The sequence below is a fragment of the Sander lucioperca genome, chromosome 9 (genome assembly GCF_008315115.2).
Source record: "Sander lucioperca isolate FBNREF2018 chromosome 9, SLUC_FBN_1.2, whole genome shotgun sequence".
NCBI classification, from domain to species: domain Eukaryota; kingdom Metazoa; phylum Chordata; class Actinopteri; order Perciformes; family Percidae; genus Sander; species Sander lucioperca.
The window spans coordinates 14,275,260-14,290,896 of NC_050181.1; the positions used below are offsets into that span (position 1 = coordinate 14,275,260).

At 37.6% G+C, this 15,637-nt stretch overlaps 1 protein-coding gene across 1 annotated transcript in view; it reads left to right on the plus strand.

The window, feature by feature from the left end:
* LOC116049941 (uncharacterized threonine-rich GPI-anchored glycoprotein PJ4664.02-like) overlaps positions 1–15,637 on the plus strand; it is a 243,525-nt gene that overhangs the window by 19,241 nt on the left and 208,647 nt on the right. Inside the window, exons 20-34 of the mRNA XM_036004815.1 lie at positions 1,984–2,136; positions 2,782–2,949; positions 3,209–3,253; positions 3,577–3,636; positions 5,625–5,777; positions 6,422–6,589; positions 6,849–6,893; positions 7,217–7,276; positions 9,266–9,418; positions 10,063–10,230; positions 10,490–10,534; positions 10,858–10,917; positions 12,906–13,058; positions 13,703–13,870; positions 14,130–14,174. Coding sequence (XP_035860708.1) covers positions 1,984–2,136; positions 2,782–2,949; positions 3,209–3,253; positions 3,577–3,636; positions 5,625–5,777; positions 6,422–6,589; positions 6,849–6,893; positions 7,217–7,276; positions 9,266–9,418; positions 10,063–10,230; positions 10,490–10,534; positions 10,858–10,917; positions 12,906–13,058; positions 13,703–13,870; positions 14,130–14,174 — 1,644 coding nt within the window. The remainder of the gene's footprint in view (positions 1–1,983; positions 2,137–2,781; positions 2,950–3,208; positions 3,254–3,576; positions 3,637–5,624; positions 5,778–6,421; positions 6,590–6,848; positions 6,894–7,216; positions 7,277–9,265; positions 9,419–10,062; positions 10,231–10,489; positions 10,535–10,857; positions 10,918–12,905; positions 13,059–13,702; positions 13,871–14,129; positions 14,175–15,637) is intronic.

A 15,637-nucleotide genomic window follows, 5' to 3' on the forward strand; every position in this document is an offset into this window, starting at 1 on the left:
TTTTTCAAAAAATACGTGATAATATGTTGAATTATCTGCAGTGAAGAAATAATTCAGTCTTACCTGAAAATGCACCAAACAAATCCTCACATAACATCATCAAGGTTCAGTTGTGCTTTGCATTCAGCAAAAGCATGTAACACTAAAGTCATCTTTACAGACACATATTGCTACAACATCACCCCCCCCCCCTTTTAAGACTCATCTTTTGGAAAGAAGACTTAATGAGGACCAAATCTTGTTTTAATAAAGAAAATATTTTTATTGGACAATAATATGACAACATATTAATTTGCTGCTTGGCAGTTTGACAAATGTGTTTATCACCATCTTGAAGATCATCAAAACTTCCTGTCATTTGTTTGCTAATTTTCATTACTTATGACGTGCTTTGTTCGGGACGTTAACAAATAAAATAATAAATCAATAAATAGTATGAGACAGACATTAAATACATAGGAACAATAAAAACAGACTTAATAATTAGAGAAAAAAACAACAACCATCCCAGTTGATGTACCTCAAACAGTTATTCACTGATATATAGATGTGTCTTTTGCCATGTAAAGTCTACAGTAAAAATGTTGCAATTCCACCGTTGGCTGCTATGCCCATGTCTGCATCAAAGCTTGCTGCTGTTCCTGGGGGCTTGCTGTTCTCAGCGCAGAATTGTGACGACGGTTACTCTAGAGTGACGAAAGAGTCGCATGAATGCCGATCTGACTGTCCAGACTCAGGTCACATTTTTTAATTATCCTACCTGTAACGGATTTGGACTACATATGAAAGTGGCACAAATCACAACCTTATTCAACACAACATTTGCGATATTCAGTGGTGGAATGTAACGAAGTAGAAATACTTAGTTACTGTACTTAAGTACATTTTTCACGTATCTGTACTTTACTTAAGTAGAATCCATAGTGCATACTTTTGACTTTTACTTCTTTACATTTTGCAGCAATTATCTATACTTTCTACTCCACTACATTTCTACAACGTTCCGTTACATTTTCTGATCAGTTTTCCCCCCTGCCAAAACGTCTTCCTGACTGTCACACGTTTGTCTCACCAGTGAAGCTTGGTTGCCATAGATACAGTATATATGGGGCACCTTTGATCCTTCATCGGCTTCCAAGCCGGCTCCGGTGCTCCAGAGCCCGAGCACTGCGCCGCTGACCCTCGGTAATACAGCCTTCGGTAAAAGTGAAAATGTTTGCTTTTTATTATTCCCGTTTTTAAATCATAGTTGCCATCTATTTCTGTCCACAGTGTCGTTTACTTCTCCGCCAGGCTGCGTAAGACACGTTTGTATCTATATATGGACCTCTTCACATCCGTCTCCCCATTTCCGCTGCTTCACACACTTTATTTGAAGTGAAATAAAAATTAAAAAAAACGTCTTAAAATACATCCATGAATAAAACCAACCGCATTCCGATTCTAACGACATATTTCCGTTTTATGCTGGTTAGGATAGGAACTTTTTTTAAATCCAGGCCTTGTTTGTGGTAGTGGACAGTATGGATACTGTCGAAGCTCAGCATCAAAATAACTGAACCACCCCTTTGTAAATCACGGTTCGCTAGACACAGTGCTCTCACTGACCAAGGTGCAAACTAATCAACTAACCAACTTTTTTTTTGATAATATGCAAATAAGATTAAGCGATTAAATCGCTATGCAAGTACCTTTACTTTTAATATTTAAAGTACATTTAAAATCAGGTACTTTTTACTTTTACTTAAGTAGGGTTGTCATTGTGGTACTTCTACTTTTACTAAAGTAAATATGTCTGTGGTTATTTGTACTTTTACTTCAGTACTGAGATTCAGTACTTCCTCCACCACTGGCGATATTCCTCGCAGCGATCCGCTCGTTCTCCAGGAACATGAAGAAAAGTTTGCTTGGTATATCCAGCAACCTTTATTGTGAAACAAGAGACTATCTTTCCTTTCTGTCTTTTAATTTCTCTCTCTGCAGCTCCTCCAGTTCTTTATGAATACATCATTTCTGTTGAGTTGAACACCACGAATGTCACGGTAATAAATCAACTGAGGACCACTCTGAGAAGCATCAGTTACCCCTTCAGCATCAACAACCGCATACAAATCTCTGAGGCCAACATTTCCACAGGTAGGAATAGTGACTGTACACAAGTTGTTTGTACCATCATTTATTTTGTATGCTCTCTCAAAGCTCTATCGGTACCAAACTAGATTTACCTGGGGTCCTCTGGTTATTTGTAATAATTACGGAGGCGGTCGTTATCTTAAATCCGTGCGAATCTGCCATATCTGTAATTTGTCAAACAAAAGTTCCACTGCAAATTACCTACCGTATTTCGCCAAACACAGAGGTTGTGTGATAATATTAGTCTTGTGCGAATTGGCATCTCTGTGATTTGGGGTTGTGTTGGCTGCGTTGGAAATTATAAAGGAAAGCCTTGCCATCATATGTGCAGGATAATGTCAGTAAATTCAACTAAAAACAGACTTCACTTATCCTGTGCAAAATGTGCCGCAGAAAACACAGACGTGGGAGGGTAATTTCTGAATCACATGAGGTTCCTTGGTAATACTAGTCCCGTGTGAATAGGGTGCTTACAAAACCCTGTTTTTTTTGTTATTTTACAATCGCTGCTTTCTTACCCACACTTTGCTTTTACATTACAACATTTTAGATCGAAAACATTTGTTTGGCTTTACATCAAATGTTTTCACAAAAAAAGCACTTGTTATTGTGTTCTTTAAAAACACTGATGAATACCCATGTTTCCAGTTTGCTATCCGAGCAGTGGTGGTTACCAGTGTTTATGTGAGGATCAGTATCGTTGGCCATGTGACCATTGTTTCCTGTATGGATCCTGTGATAACATCACTGACACATGTGGATGTATCAATGCCATTCCTCCTGATGGACAATACTGCCAGCCTGCTGGTCAATACAGTAAGCAAGTTTAAGCAACTATTTTAAAAGAATTTAGTTAATAACTTTGACATGTAATACGGTGCAACAATTCTAATAGCAATAATGGCCAAAGACTCGCATTGTGCATAATTTACAGTGTCTTTTATTACATCTGTGGTTGGCACTGTTTATAATTAATGAACAATAATTTCACCAAATGAGCAAAATTCACATCTGGAAAAGCAGATTTGCAAGATTTCTATTCTACTTAATGTCTACTCTCTTTGTCCTCCATCAGACTTCACAGCTTGTCCTGTGACAACACCCTCTCCAACACCTACAAGTAAGACTGAATGGACAATATTTACTTTAGCTTTGTCTTTACAAGAGCCAGCAAAAGGAAGCTAATACTGGTAGATTAGCCGAGTACTACCCTTGGTCATACTCGGACACCCCCATCTCCCCGCTGTAAAAAATCACTCCTAAATAACTGTGTCCGAACATGGACATAGTTATTTAATACCACCAACTGTTAGCCGTATTTATAAGTCATGGCTACCGGTCTTCTATTTGACATTTGTTTGGCATTTTTCAATAAACCATCTTCATTTGAAGGATATTACTTTTGAAAGTGGCTGATGAATAACTGTATAATTTTCTCTTTAGATTCAACACCTGTCACTACAACTGATTCAAACACCACAACTGCTACAACAATTGTAACGAGTAAGTATTTTTCAAAAAATACGTGATAATATGTTGAATTATCTGCAGTGAAGAAATAATTCAGTCTTACCTGAAAATGCACCAAACAAATCCTCACATAACATCATCAAGGTTCAGTTGTGCTTTGCATTCAGCAAAAGCATGTAACACTAAAGTCATCTTTACAGACACATATTGCTACAACATCACCCCCCCCCCTTTTAAGACTCATCTTTTGGAAAGAAGACTTAATGAGGACCAAATCTTGTTTTAATAAAGAAAATATTTTTATTGGACAATAATATGACAACATATTAATTTGCTGCTTGGCAGTTTGACAAATGTGTTTATCACCATCTTGAAGATCATCAAAACTTCCTGTCATTTGTTTGCTAATTTACACTACTTATGACGTGCTTTGTTCGGGACGTTAACAAATAAAATAATAAATCAATAAATAGAATGAGACAGACATTAAATAAATAGGAACAATAAAAACAGACTTAATAATCAGAGAAAAAAACAACAACCATCCAAGTTGATGTACCTCAAACAGTTATTCACTGATATATAGATGTGTCTTTTGCCATGTAAAGTCTACAGTAAAAATGTTGCAATTCCACCGTTGGCTGCTATGCCCATGTCTGCATCAAAGCTTGCTGCTGTTCCTGGGGGCTTGCTGTTCTCAACGCAGAATTGTGACGACGGTTACTCTAGAGTGACGAAAGAGTCGCATGAATGCCGATCTGACTGTCCAGACTCAGGTCACATTTTTTAATTATCCTACCTGTAACGGATTTGGACTACATATGAAAGTGGCACAAATCACAACCTTATTCAACACAACATTTGCGATATTCAGTGGTGGAATGTAACGAAGTAGAAATACTTAGTTACTGTACTTAAGTACATTTTTCACGTATCTGTACTTTACTTAAGTAGAATCCATAGTGCATACTTTTGACTTTTACTTCTTTACATTTTGCAGCAATTATCTATACTTTCTACTCCACTACATTTCTACAACGTTCCGTTACATTTTCTGATCAGTTTTCCCCCCTGCCAAAACGTCTTCCTGACTGTCACACGTTTGTCTCACCAGTGAAGCTTGGTTGCCATAGATACAGTATATATGGGGCACCTTTGATCCTTCATCGGCTTCCAAGCCGGCTCCGGTGCTCCAGAGCCCGAGCACTGCGCCGCTGACCCTCGGTAATACAGCCTTCGGTAAAAGTGAAAATGTTTGCTTTTTATTATTCCCGTTTTTAAATCATAGTTGCCATCTATTTCTGTCCACAGTGTCGTTTACTTCTCCGCCAGGCTGCGTAAGACACGTTTGTATCTATATATGGACCTCTTCACATCCGTCTCCCCATTTCCGCTGCTTCACACACTTTATTTGAAGTGAAATAAAAATTAAAAAAAACGTCTTAAAATACATCCATGAATAAAACCAACCGCATTCCGATTCTAACGACATATTTCCGTTTTATGCTGGTTAGGATAGGAACTTTTTTTAAATCCAGGCCTTGTTTGTGGTAGTGGACAGTATGGATACTGTCGAAGCTCAGCATCAAAATAACTGAACCACCCCTTTGTAAATCACGGTTCGCTAGACACAGTGCTCTCACTGACCAAGGTGCAAACTAATCAACTAACCAACTTTTTTTTGATAATATGCAAATAAGATTAAGCGATTAAATCGCTATGCAAGTACCTTTACTTTTAATATTTAAAGTACATTTAAAATCAGGTACTTTTTACTTTTACTTAAGTAGGGTTGTCATTGTGGTACTTCTACTTTTACTAAAGTAAATATGTCTGTGGTTATTTGTACTTTTACTTCAGTACTGAGATTCAGTACTTCCTCCACCACTGGCGATATTCCTCGCAGCGATCCGCTCGTTCTCCAGGAACATGAAGAAAAGTTTGCTTGGTATATCCAGCAACCTTTATTGTGAAACAAGAGACTATCTTTCCTTTCTGTCTTTTAATTTCTCTCTCTGCAGCTCCTCCAGTTCTTTATGAATACATCATTTCTGTTGAGTTGAACACCACGAATGTCACGGTAATAAATCAACTGAGGACCACTCTGAGAAGCATCAGTTACCCCTTCAGCATCAACAACCGCATACAAATCTCTGAGGCCAACATTTCCACAGGTAGGAATAGTGACTGTACACAAGTTGTTTGTACCATCATTTATTTTGTATGCTCTCTCAAAGCTCTATCGGTACCAAACTAGATTTACCTGGGGTCCTCTGGTTATTTGTAATAATTACGGAGGTGGTCGTTATCTTAAATCCGTGCGAATCTGCCATATCTGTAATTTGTCAAACAAAAGTTCCACTGCAAATTACCTACCGTATTTCGCCAAACACAGAGGTTGTGTGATAATATTAGTCTTGTGCGAATTGGCATCTCTGTGATTTGGGGTTGTGTTGGCTGCGTTGGAAATTATAAAGGAAAGCCTTGCCATCATATGTGCAGGATAATGTCAGTAAATTCAACTAAAAACAGACTTCACTTATCCTGTGCAAAATGTGCCGCAGAAAACACAGACGTGGGAGGGTAATTTCTGAATCACATGAGGTTCCTTGGTAATACTAGTCCCGTGTGAATAGGGTGCTTACAAAACCCTGTTTTTTTTGTTATTTTACAATCGCTGCTTTCTTACCCACACTTTGCTTTTACATTACAACATTTTAGATCGAAAACATTTGTTTGGCTTTACATCAAATGTTTTCACAAAAAAGCACTTGTTATTGTGTTCTTTAAAAACACTGATGAATACCCATGTTTCCAGTTTGCTATCCGAGCAGTGGTGGTTACCAGTGTTTATGTGAGGATCAGTATCGTTGGCCATGTGACCATTGTTTCCTGTATGGATCCTGTGATAACATCACTGACACATGTGGATGTATCAATGCCATTCCTCCTGATGGACAATACTGCCAGCCTGCTGGTCAATACAGTAAGCAAGTTTAAGCAACTATTTTAAAAGAATTTAGTTAATAACTTTGACATGTAATACGGTGCAACAATTCTAATAGCAATAATGGCCAAAGACTCGCATTGTGCATAATTTACAGTGTCTTTTATTACATCTGTGGTTGGCACTGTTTATAATTAATGAACAATAATTTCACCAAATGAGCAAAATTCACATCTGGAAAAGCAGATTTGCAAGATTTCTATTCTACTTAATGTCTACTCTCTTTGTCCTCCATCAGACTTCACAGCTTGTCCTGTGACAACACCCTCTCCAACACCTACAAGTAAGACTGAATGGACAATATTTACTTTAGCTTTGTCTTTACAAGAGCCAGCAAAAGGAAGCTAATACTGGTAGATTAGCCGAGTACTACCCTTGGTCATACTCGGACACCCCCATCTCCCCGCTGTAAAAAATCACTCCTAAATAACTGTGTCCGAACATGGACATAGTTATTTAATACCACCAACTGTTAGCCGTATTTATAAGTCATGGCTACCGGTCTTCTATTTGACATTTGTTTGGCATTTTTCAATAAACCATCTTCATTTGAAGGATATTACTTTTGAAAGTGGCTGATGAATAACTGTATAATTTTCTCTTTAGATTCAACACCTGTCACTACAACTGATTCAAACACCACAACTGCTACAACAATTGTAACGAGTAAGTATTTTTCAAAAAATACGTGATAATATGTTGAATTATCTGCAGTGAAGAAATAATTCAGTCTTACCTGAAAATGCACCAAACAAATCCTCACATAACATCATCAAGGTTCAGTTGTGCTTTGCATTCAGCAAAAGCATGTAACACTAAAGTCATCTTTACAGACACATATTGCTACAACATCACCCCCCCCCCTTTTAAGACTCATCTTTTGGAAAGAAGACTTAATGAGGACCAAATCTTGTTTTAATAAAGAAAATATTTTTATTGGACAATAATATGACAACATATTAATTTGCTGCTTGGCAGTTTGACAAATGTGTTTATCACCATCTTGAAGATCATCAAAACTTCCTGTCATTTGTTTGCTAATTTACACTACTTATGACGTGCTTTGTTCGGGACGTTAACAAATAAAATAATAAATCAATAAATAGAATGAGACAGACATTAAATAAATAGGAACAATAAAAACAGACTTAATAATCAGAGAAAAAAACAACAACCATCCAAGTTGATGTACCTCAAACAGTTATTCACTGATATATAGATGTGTCTTTTGCCATGTAAAGTCTACAGTAAAAATGTTGCAATTCCACCGTTGGCTGCTATGCCCATGTCTGCATCAAAGCTTGCTGCTGTTCCTGGGGGCTTGCTGTTCTCAACGCAGAATTGTGACGACGGTTACTCTAGAGTGACGAAAGAGTCGCATGAATGCCGATCTGACTGTCCAGACTCAGGTCACATTTTTTAATTATCCTACCTGTAACGGATTTGGACTACATATGAAAGTGGCACAAATCACAACCTTATTCAACACAACATTTGCGATATTCAGTGGTGGAATGTAACGAAGTAGAAATACTTAGTTACTGTACTTAAGTACATTTTTCACGTATCTGTACTTTACTTAAGTAGAATCCATAGTGCATACTTTTGACTTTTACTTCTTTACATTTTGCAGCAATTATCTATACTTTCTACTCCACTACATTTCTACAACGTTCCGTTACATTTTCTGATCAGTTTTCCCCCCTGCCAAAACGTCTTCCTGACTGTCACACGTTTGTCTCACCAGTGAAGCTTGGTTGCCATAGATACAGTATATATGGGGCACCTTTGATCCTTCATCGGCTTCCAAGCCGGCTCCGGTGCTCCAGAGCCCGAGCACTGCGCCGCTGACCCTCGGTAATACAGCCTTCGGTAAAAGTGAAAATGTTTGCTTTTTATTATTCCCGTTTTTAAATCATAGTTGCCATCTATTTCTGTCCACAGTGTCGTTTACTTCTCCGCCAGGCTGCGTAAGACACGTTTGTATCTATATATGGACCTCTTCACATCCGTCTCCCCATTTCCGCTGCTTCACACACTTTATTTGAAGTGAAATAAAAATTAAAAAAAACGTCTTAAAATACATCCATGAATAAAACCAACCGCATTCCGATTCTAACGACATATTTCCGTTTTATGCTGGTTAGGATAGGAACTTTTTTTAAATCCAGGCCTTGTTTGTGGTAGTGGACAGTATGGATACTGTCGAAGCTCAGCATCAAAATAACTGAACCACCCCTTTGTAAATCACGGTTCGCTAGACACAGTGCTCTCACTGACCAAGGTGCAAACTAATCAACTAACCAACTTTTTTTTTGATAATATGCAAATAAGATTAAGCGATTAAATCGCTATGCAAGTACCTTTACTTTTAATATTTAAAGTACATTTAAAATCAGGTACTTTTTACTTTTACTTAAGTAGGGTTGTCATTGTGGTACTTCTACTTTTACTAAAGTAAATATGTCTGTGGTTATTTGTACTTTTACTTCAGTACTGAGATTCAGTACTTCCTCCACCACTGGCGATATTCCTCGCAGCGATCCGCTCGTTCTCCAGGAACATGAAGAAAAGTTTGCTTGGTATATCCAGCAACCTTTATTGTGAAACAAGAGACTATCTTTCCTTTCTGTCTTTTAATTTCTCTCTCTGCAGCTCCTCCAGTTCTTTATGAATACATCATTTCTGTTGAGTTGAACACCACGAATGTCACGGTAATAAATCAACTGAGGACCACTCTGAGAAGCATCAGTTACCCCTTCAGCATCAACAACCGCATACAAATCTCTGAGGCCAACATTTCCACAGGTAGGAATAGTGACTGTACACAAGTTGTTTGTACCATCATTTATTTTGTATGCTCTCTCAAAGCTCTATCGGTACCAAACTAGATTTACCTGGGGTCCTCTGGTTATTTGTAATAATTACGGAGGTGGTCGTTATCTTAAATCCGTGCGAATCTGCCATATCTGTAATTTGTCAAACAAAAGTTCCACTGCAAATTACCTACCGTATTTCGCCAAACACAGAGGTTGTGTGATAATATTAGTCTTGTGCGAATTGGCATCTCTGTGATTTGGGGTTGTGTTGGCTGCGTTGGAAATTATAAAGGAAAGCCTTGCCATCATATGTGCAGGATAATGTCAGTAAATTCAACTAAAAACAGACTTCACTTATCCTGTGCAAAATGTGCCGCAGAAAACACAGACGTGGGAGGGTAATTTCTGAATCACATGAGGTTCCTTGGTAATACTAGTCCCGTGTGAATAGGGTGCTTACAAAACCCTGTTTTTTTTGTTATTTTACAATCGCTGCTTTCTTACCCACACTTTGCTTTTACATTACAACATTTTAGATCGAAAACATTTGTTTGGCTTTACATCAAATGTTTTCACAAAAAAGCACTTGTTATTGTGTTCTTTAAAAACACTGATGAATACCCATGTTTCCAGTTTGCTATCCGAGCAGTGGTGGTTACCAGTGTTTATGTGAGGATCAGTATCGTTGGCCATGTGACCATTGTTTCCTGTATGGATCCTGTGATAACATCACTGACACATGTGGATGTATCAATGCCATTCCTCCTGATGGACAATACTGCCAGCCTGCTGGTCAATACAGTAAGCAAGTTTAAGCAACTATTTTAAAAGAATTTAGTTAATAACTTTGACATGTAATACGGTGCAACAATTCTAATAGCAATAATGGCCAAAGACTCGCATTGTGCATAATTTACAGTGTCTTTTATTACATCTGTGGTTGGCACTGTTTATAATTAATGAACAATAATTTCACCAAATGAGCAAAATTCACATCTGGAAAAGCAGATTTGCAAGATTTCTATTCTACTTAATGTCTACTCTCTTTGTCCTCCATCAGACTTCACAGCTTGTCCTGTGACAACACCCTCTCCAACACCTACAAGTAAGACTGAATGGACAATATTTACTTTAGCTTTGTCTTTACAAGAGCCAGCAAAAGGAAGCTAATACTGGTAGATTAGCCGAGTACTACCCTTGGTCATACTCGGACACCCCCATCTCCCCGCTGTAAAAAATCACTCCTAAATAACTGTGTCCGAACATGGACATAGTTATTTAATACCACCAACTGTTAGCCGTATTTATAAGTCATGGCTACCGGTCTTCTATTTGACATTTGTTTGGCATTTTTCAATAAACCATCTTCATTTGAAGGATATTACTTTTGAAAGTGGCTGATGAATAACTGTATAATTTTCTCTTTAGATTCAACACCTGTCACTACAACTGATTCAAACACCACAACTGCTACAACAATTGTAACGAGTAAGTATTTTTCAAAAAATACGTGATAATATGTTGAATTATCTGCAGTGAAGAAATAATTCAGTCTTACCTGAAAATGCACCAAACAAATCCTCACATAACATCATCAAGGTTCAGTTGTGCTTTGCATTCAGCAAAAGCATGTAACACTAAAGTCATCTTTACAGACACATATTGCTACAACATCACCCCCCCCCCTTTTAAGACTCATCTTTTGGAAAGAAGACTTAATGAGGACCAAATCTTGTTTTAATAAAGAAAATATTTTTATTGGACAATAATATGACAACATATTAATTTGCTGCTTGGCAGTTTGACAAATGTGTTTATCACCATCTTGAAGATCATCAAAACTTCCTGTCATTTGTTTGCTAATTTACACTACTTATGACGTGCTTTGTTCGGGACGTTAACAAATAAAATAATAAATCAATAAATAGAATGAGACAGACATTAAATAAATAGGAACAATAAAAACAGACTTAATAATCAGAGAAAAAAACAACAACCATCCAAGTTGATGTACCTCAAACAGTTATTCACTGATATATAGATGTGTCTTTTGCCATGTAAAGTCTACAGTAAAAATGTTGCAATTCCACCGTTGGCTGCTATGCCCATGTCTGCATCAAAGCTTGCTGCTGTTCCTGGGGGCTTGCTGTTCTCAACGCAGAATTGTGACGACGGTTACTCTAGAGTGACGAAAGAGTCGCATGAATGCCGATCTGACTGTCCAGACTCAGGTCACATTTTTTAATTATCCTACCTGTAACGGATTTGGACTACATATGAAAGTGGCACAAATCACAACCTTATTCAACACAACATTTGCGATATTCAGTGGTGGAATGTAACGAAGTAGAAATACTTAGTTACTGTACTTAAGTACATTTTTCACGTATCTGTACTTTACTTAAGTAGAATCCATAGTGCATACTTTTGACTTTTACTTCTTTACATTTTGCAGCAATTATCTATACTTTCTACTCCACTACATTTCTACAACGTTCCGTTACATTTTCTGATCAGTTTTCCCCCCTGCCAAAACGTCTTCCTGACTGTCACACGTTTGTCTCACCAGTGAAGCTTGGTTGCCATAGATACAGTATATATGGGGCACCTTTGATCCTTCATCGGCTTCCAAGCCGGCTCCGGTGCTCCAGAGCCCGAGCACTGCGCCGCTGACCCTCGGTAATACAGCCTTCGGTAAAAGTGAAAATGTTTGCTTTTTATTATTCCCGTTTTTAAATCATAGTTGCCATCTATTTCTGTCCACAGTGTTGTTTACTTCTCCGCCAGGCTGCGTAAGACACGTTTGTATCTATATATGGACCTCTTCATATCCGTCTCCCCATTTCCGCTGCTTCACACACTTTATTTGAAGTGAAATAAAAATTAAAAAAAACGTCTTAAAATACATCCATGAATAAAACCAACCGCATTCCGATTCTAACGACATATTTCCGTTTTATGCTGGTTAGGATAGGAACTTTTTTTAAATCCAGGCCTTGTTTGTGGTAGTGGACAGTATGGATACTGTCGAAGCTCAGCATCAAAATAACTGAACCACCCCTTTGTAAATCACGGTTCGCTAGACACAGTGCTCTCACTGACCAAGGTGCAAACTAATCAACTAACCAACTTTTTTTTGATAATATGCAAATAAGATTAAGCGATTAAATCGCTATGCAAGTACCTTTACTTTTAATATTTAAAGTACATTTAAAATCAGGTACTTTTTACTTTTACTTAAGTAGGGTTGTCATTGTGGTACTTCTACTTTTACTAAAGTAAATATGTCTGTGGTTATTTGTACTTTTACTTCAGTACTGAGATTCAGTACTTCCTCCACCACTGGCGATATTCCTCGCAGCGATCCGCTCGTTCTCCAGGAACATGAAGAAAAGTTTGCTTGGTATATCCAGCAACCTTTATTGTGAAACAAGAGACTATCTTTCCTTTCTGTCTTTTAATTTCTCTCTCTGCAGCTCCTCCAGTTCTTTATGAATACATCATTTCTGTTGAGTTGAACACCACGAATGTCACGGTAATAAATCAACTGAGGACCACTCTGAGAAGCATCAGTTACCCCTTCAGCATCAACAACCGCATACAAATCTCTGAGGCCAACATTTCCACAGGTAGGAATAGTGACTGTACACAAGTTGTTTGTACCATCATTTATTTTGTATGCTCTCTCAAAGCTCTATCGGTACCAGACTAGATTTACCTGGGGTCCTCTGGTTATTTGTAATAATTGCGGAGGTGGTCGTTATCTTAAATCCGTGCGAATCTGCCATATCTGTAATTTGTCAAACAAAAGTTCCACTGCAAATTACCTACCGTATTTCGCCAAACACAGAGGTTGTGTGATAATATTAGTCTTGTGCGAATTGGCATCTCTGTGATTTGGGGTTGTGTTGGCTGCGTTGGAAATTATAAAGGAAAGCCTTGCCATCATATGTGCAGGATAATGTCAGTAAATTCAACTAAAAACAGACTTCACTTATCCTGTGCAAAATGTGCCGCAGAAAACACAGACGTGGGAGGGTAATTTCTGAATCACATGAGGTTCCTTGGTAATACTAGTCCCGTGTGAATAGGGTGCTTACAAAACCCTGTTTTTTTTGTTATTTTACAATCGCTGCTTTCTTACCCACACTTTGCTTTTACATTACAACATTTTAGATCGAAAACATTTGTTTGGCTTTACATTAAATGTTTTCACAAAAAAGCACTTGTTATTGTGTTCTTTAAAAACACTGATGAATACCCATGTTTCCAGTTTGCTATCCGAGCAGTGGTGGTTACCAGTGTTTATGTGAGGATCAGTATCGTTGGCCATGTGACCAGTGTTTCCTGTATGGATCCTGTGATAACATCACTGACACATGTGGATGTATCAATGCCATTCCTCCTGATGGACAATACTGCCAGCCTGCTGGTCAATACAGTAAGCAAGTTTAAGCAACTATTTTAAAAGAATTTAGTTAATAACTTTGACATGTAATACGGTGCAACAATTCTAATAGCAATAATGGCCAAAGACTCGCATTGTGCATAATTTACAGTGTCTTTTATTACATCTGTGGTTGGCACTGTTTATAATTAATGAACAATAATTTCACCAAATGAGCAAAATTCACATCTGGAAAAGCAGATTTGCAAGATTTCTATTCTACTTAATGTCTACTCTCTTTGTCCTCCATCAGACTTCACAGCTTGTCCTGTGACAACACCCTCTCCAACACCTACAAGTAAGACTGAATGGACAATATTTACTTTAGCTTTGTCTTTACAAGAGCCAGCAAAAGGAAGCTAATACTGGTAGATTAGCCGAGTACTACCCTTGGTCATACTCGGACACCCCCATCTCCCCGCTGTAAAAGATCACTCCTAAATAACTGTGTCCGAACATGGACATAGTTATTTAATACCACCAACTGTTAGCAGTATTTATAAGTCATGGCTACCGGTCCTCTATTTGACATTTGTTTGGCATTTTTCAATAAACCATCTTAATTTGAAGGATATTACTTTTGAAAGTGGCTGATGAATAACTGTATAATTTTCTCTTTAGATTCAACACCTGTCACTACAACTGATTCAAACGCCACAACTGCTACAACAATTGTAACGAGTAAGTATTTTTCAAAAAATACGTGATAATATGTTGAATTATCTGCAGTGAAGAAATATTTCAGTCTTACCTGAAAATGCAACAAACAAATCCTCACATAACATCATCAAGGTTCAGTTGTGCTTTGCATTCAGCAAAAGCATGTAACACTAAAGTCATCTTTACAGACACATATTGCTACAACATCACCCCCCCCCCTTTTAAGACTCATCTTTTGGAAAGAAGACTTAATGAGGACCAAATCTCGTTTTAATAAAGAAAATATTTTTATTGGAAAATAATATGACAACATATTAATTTGCTGCTTGGCAGTTTGACAAATGTGTTTATCACCATCTTGAAGATCATCAAAACTTCCTGTCATTTGTTTGCTAATTTACACTACTTATGACGTGCTTTGTTCGGGACGTTAACAAATAAAATAATAAATCAATAAATAGAATGAGACAGACATTAAATACATAGGAACAATAAAAACAGACTTAATAATTAAGAGAAAAAAACAACAACCATCCAAGTTGATGTACCTCAAACAGTTATTCACTGTGTCTTTTGCCATGTAAAGTCTACAGTAAAAATGTTGCAATTCCACCGTTGGCTGCTATGCCCATGTCTGCATCAAAGCTTGCTGCTGTTCCTGGGGGCTTGCTGTTCTCAACGCAGAATTGTGACGACGGTTACTCTAGAGTGACGAAAGAGTCGCATGAATGCCGATCTGACTGTCCAGACTCAGGTCACATTTTTTAATTATCCTACCTGTAACGGATTTGGACTACATATGAAAGTGGCACAAATCACAACCTTATTCAACACAACATTTGCGATATTCAGTGGTGGAATGTAACGAAGTAGAAATACTTAGTTACTGTACTTAAGTACATTTTTCACGTATCTGTACTTTACTTAAGTAGAATCCATAGTGCATACTTTTGACTTTTACTTCTTTACATTTTGCAGCAATTATCTATACTTTCTACTCCACTACATTTCTACAACGTTCCGTTACATTTTCTGATCAGTTTTCCCCCCTGCCAAAACGTCTTCCTGACTGTCACACGTTTGTCTCACCAGTGAAGCTTG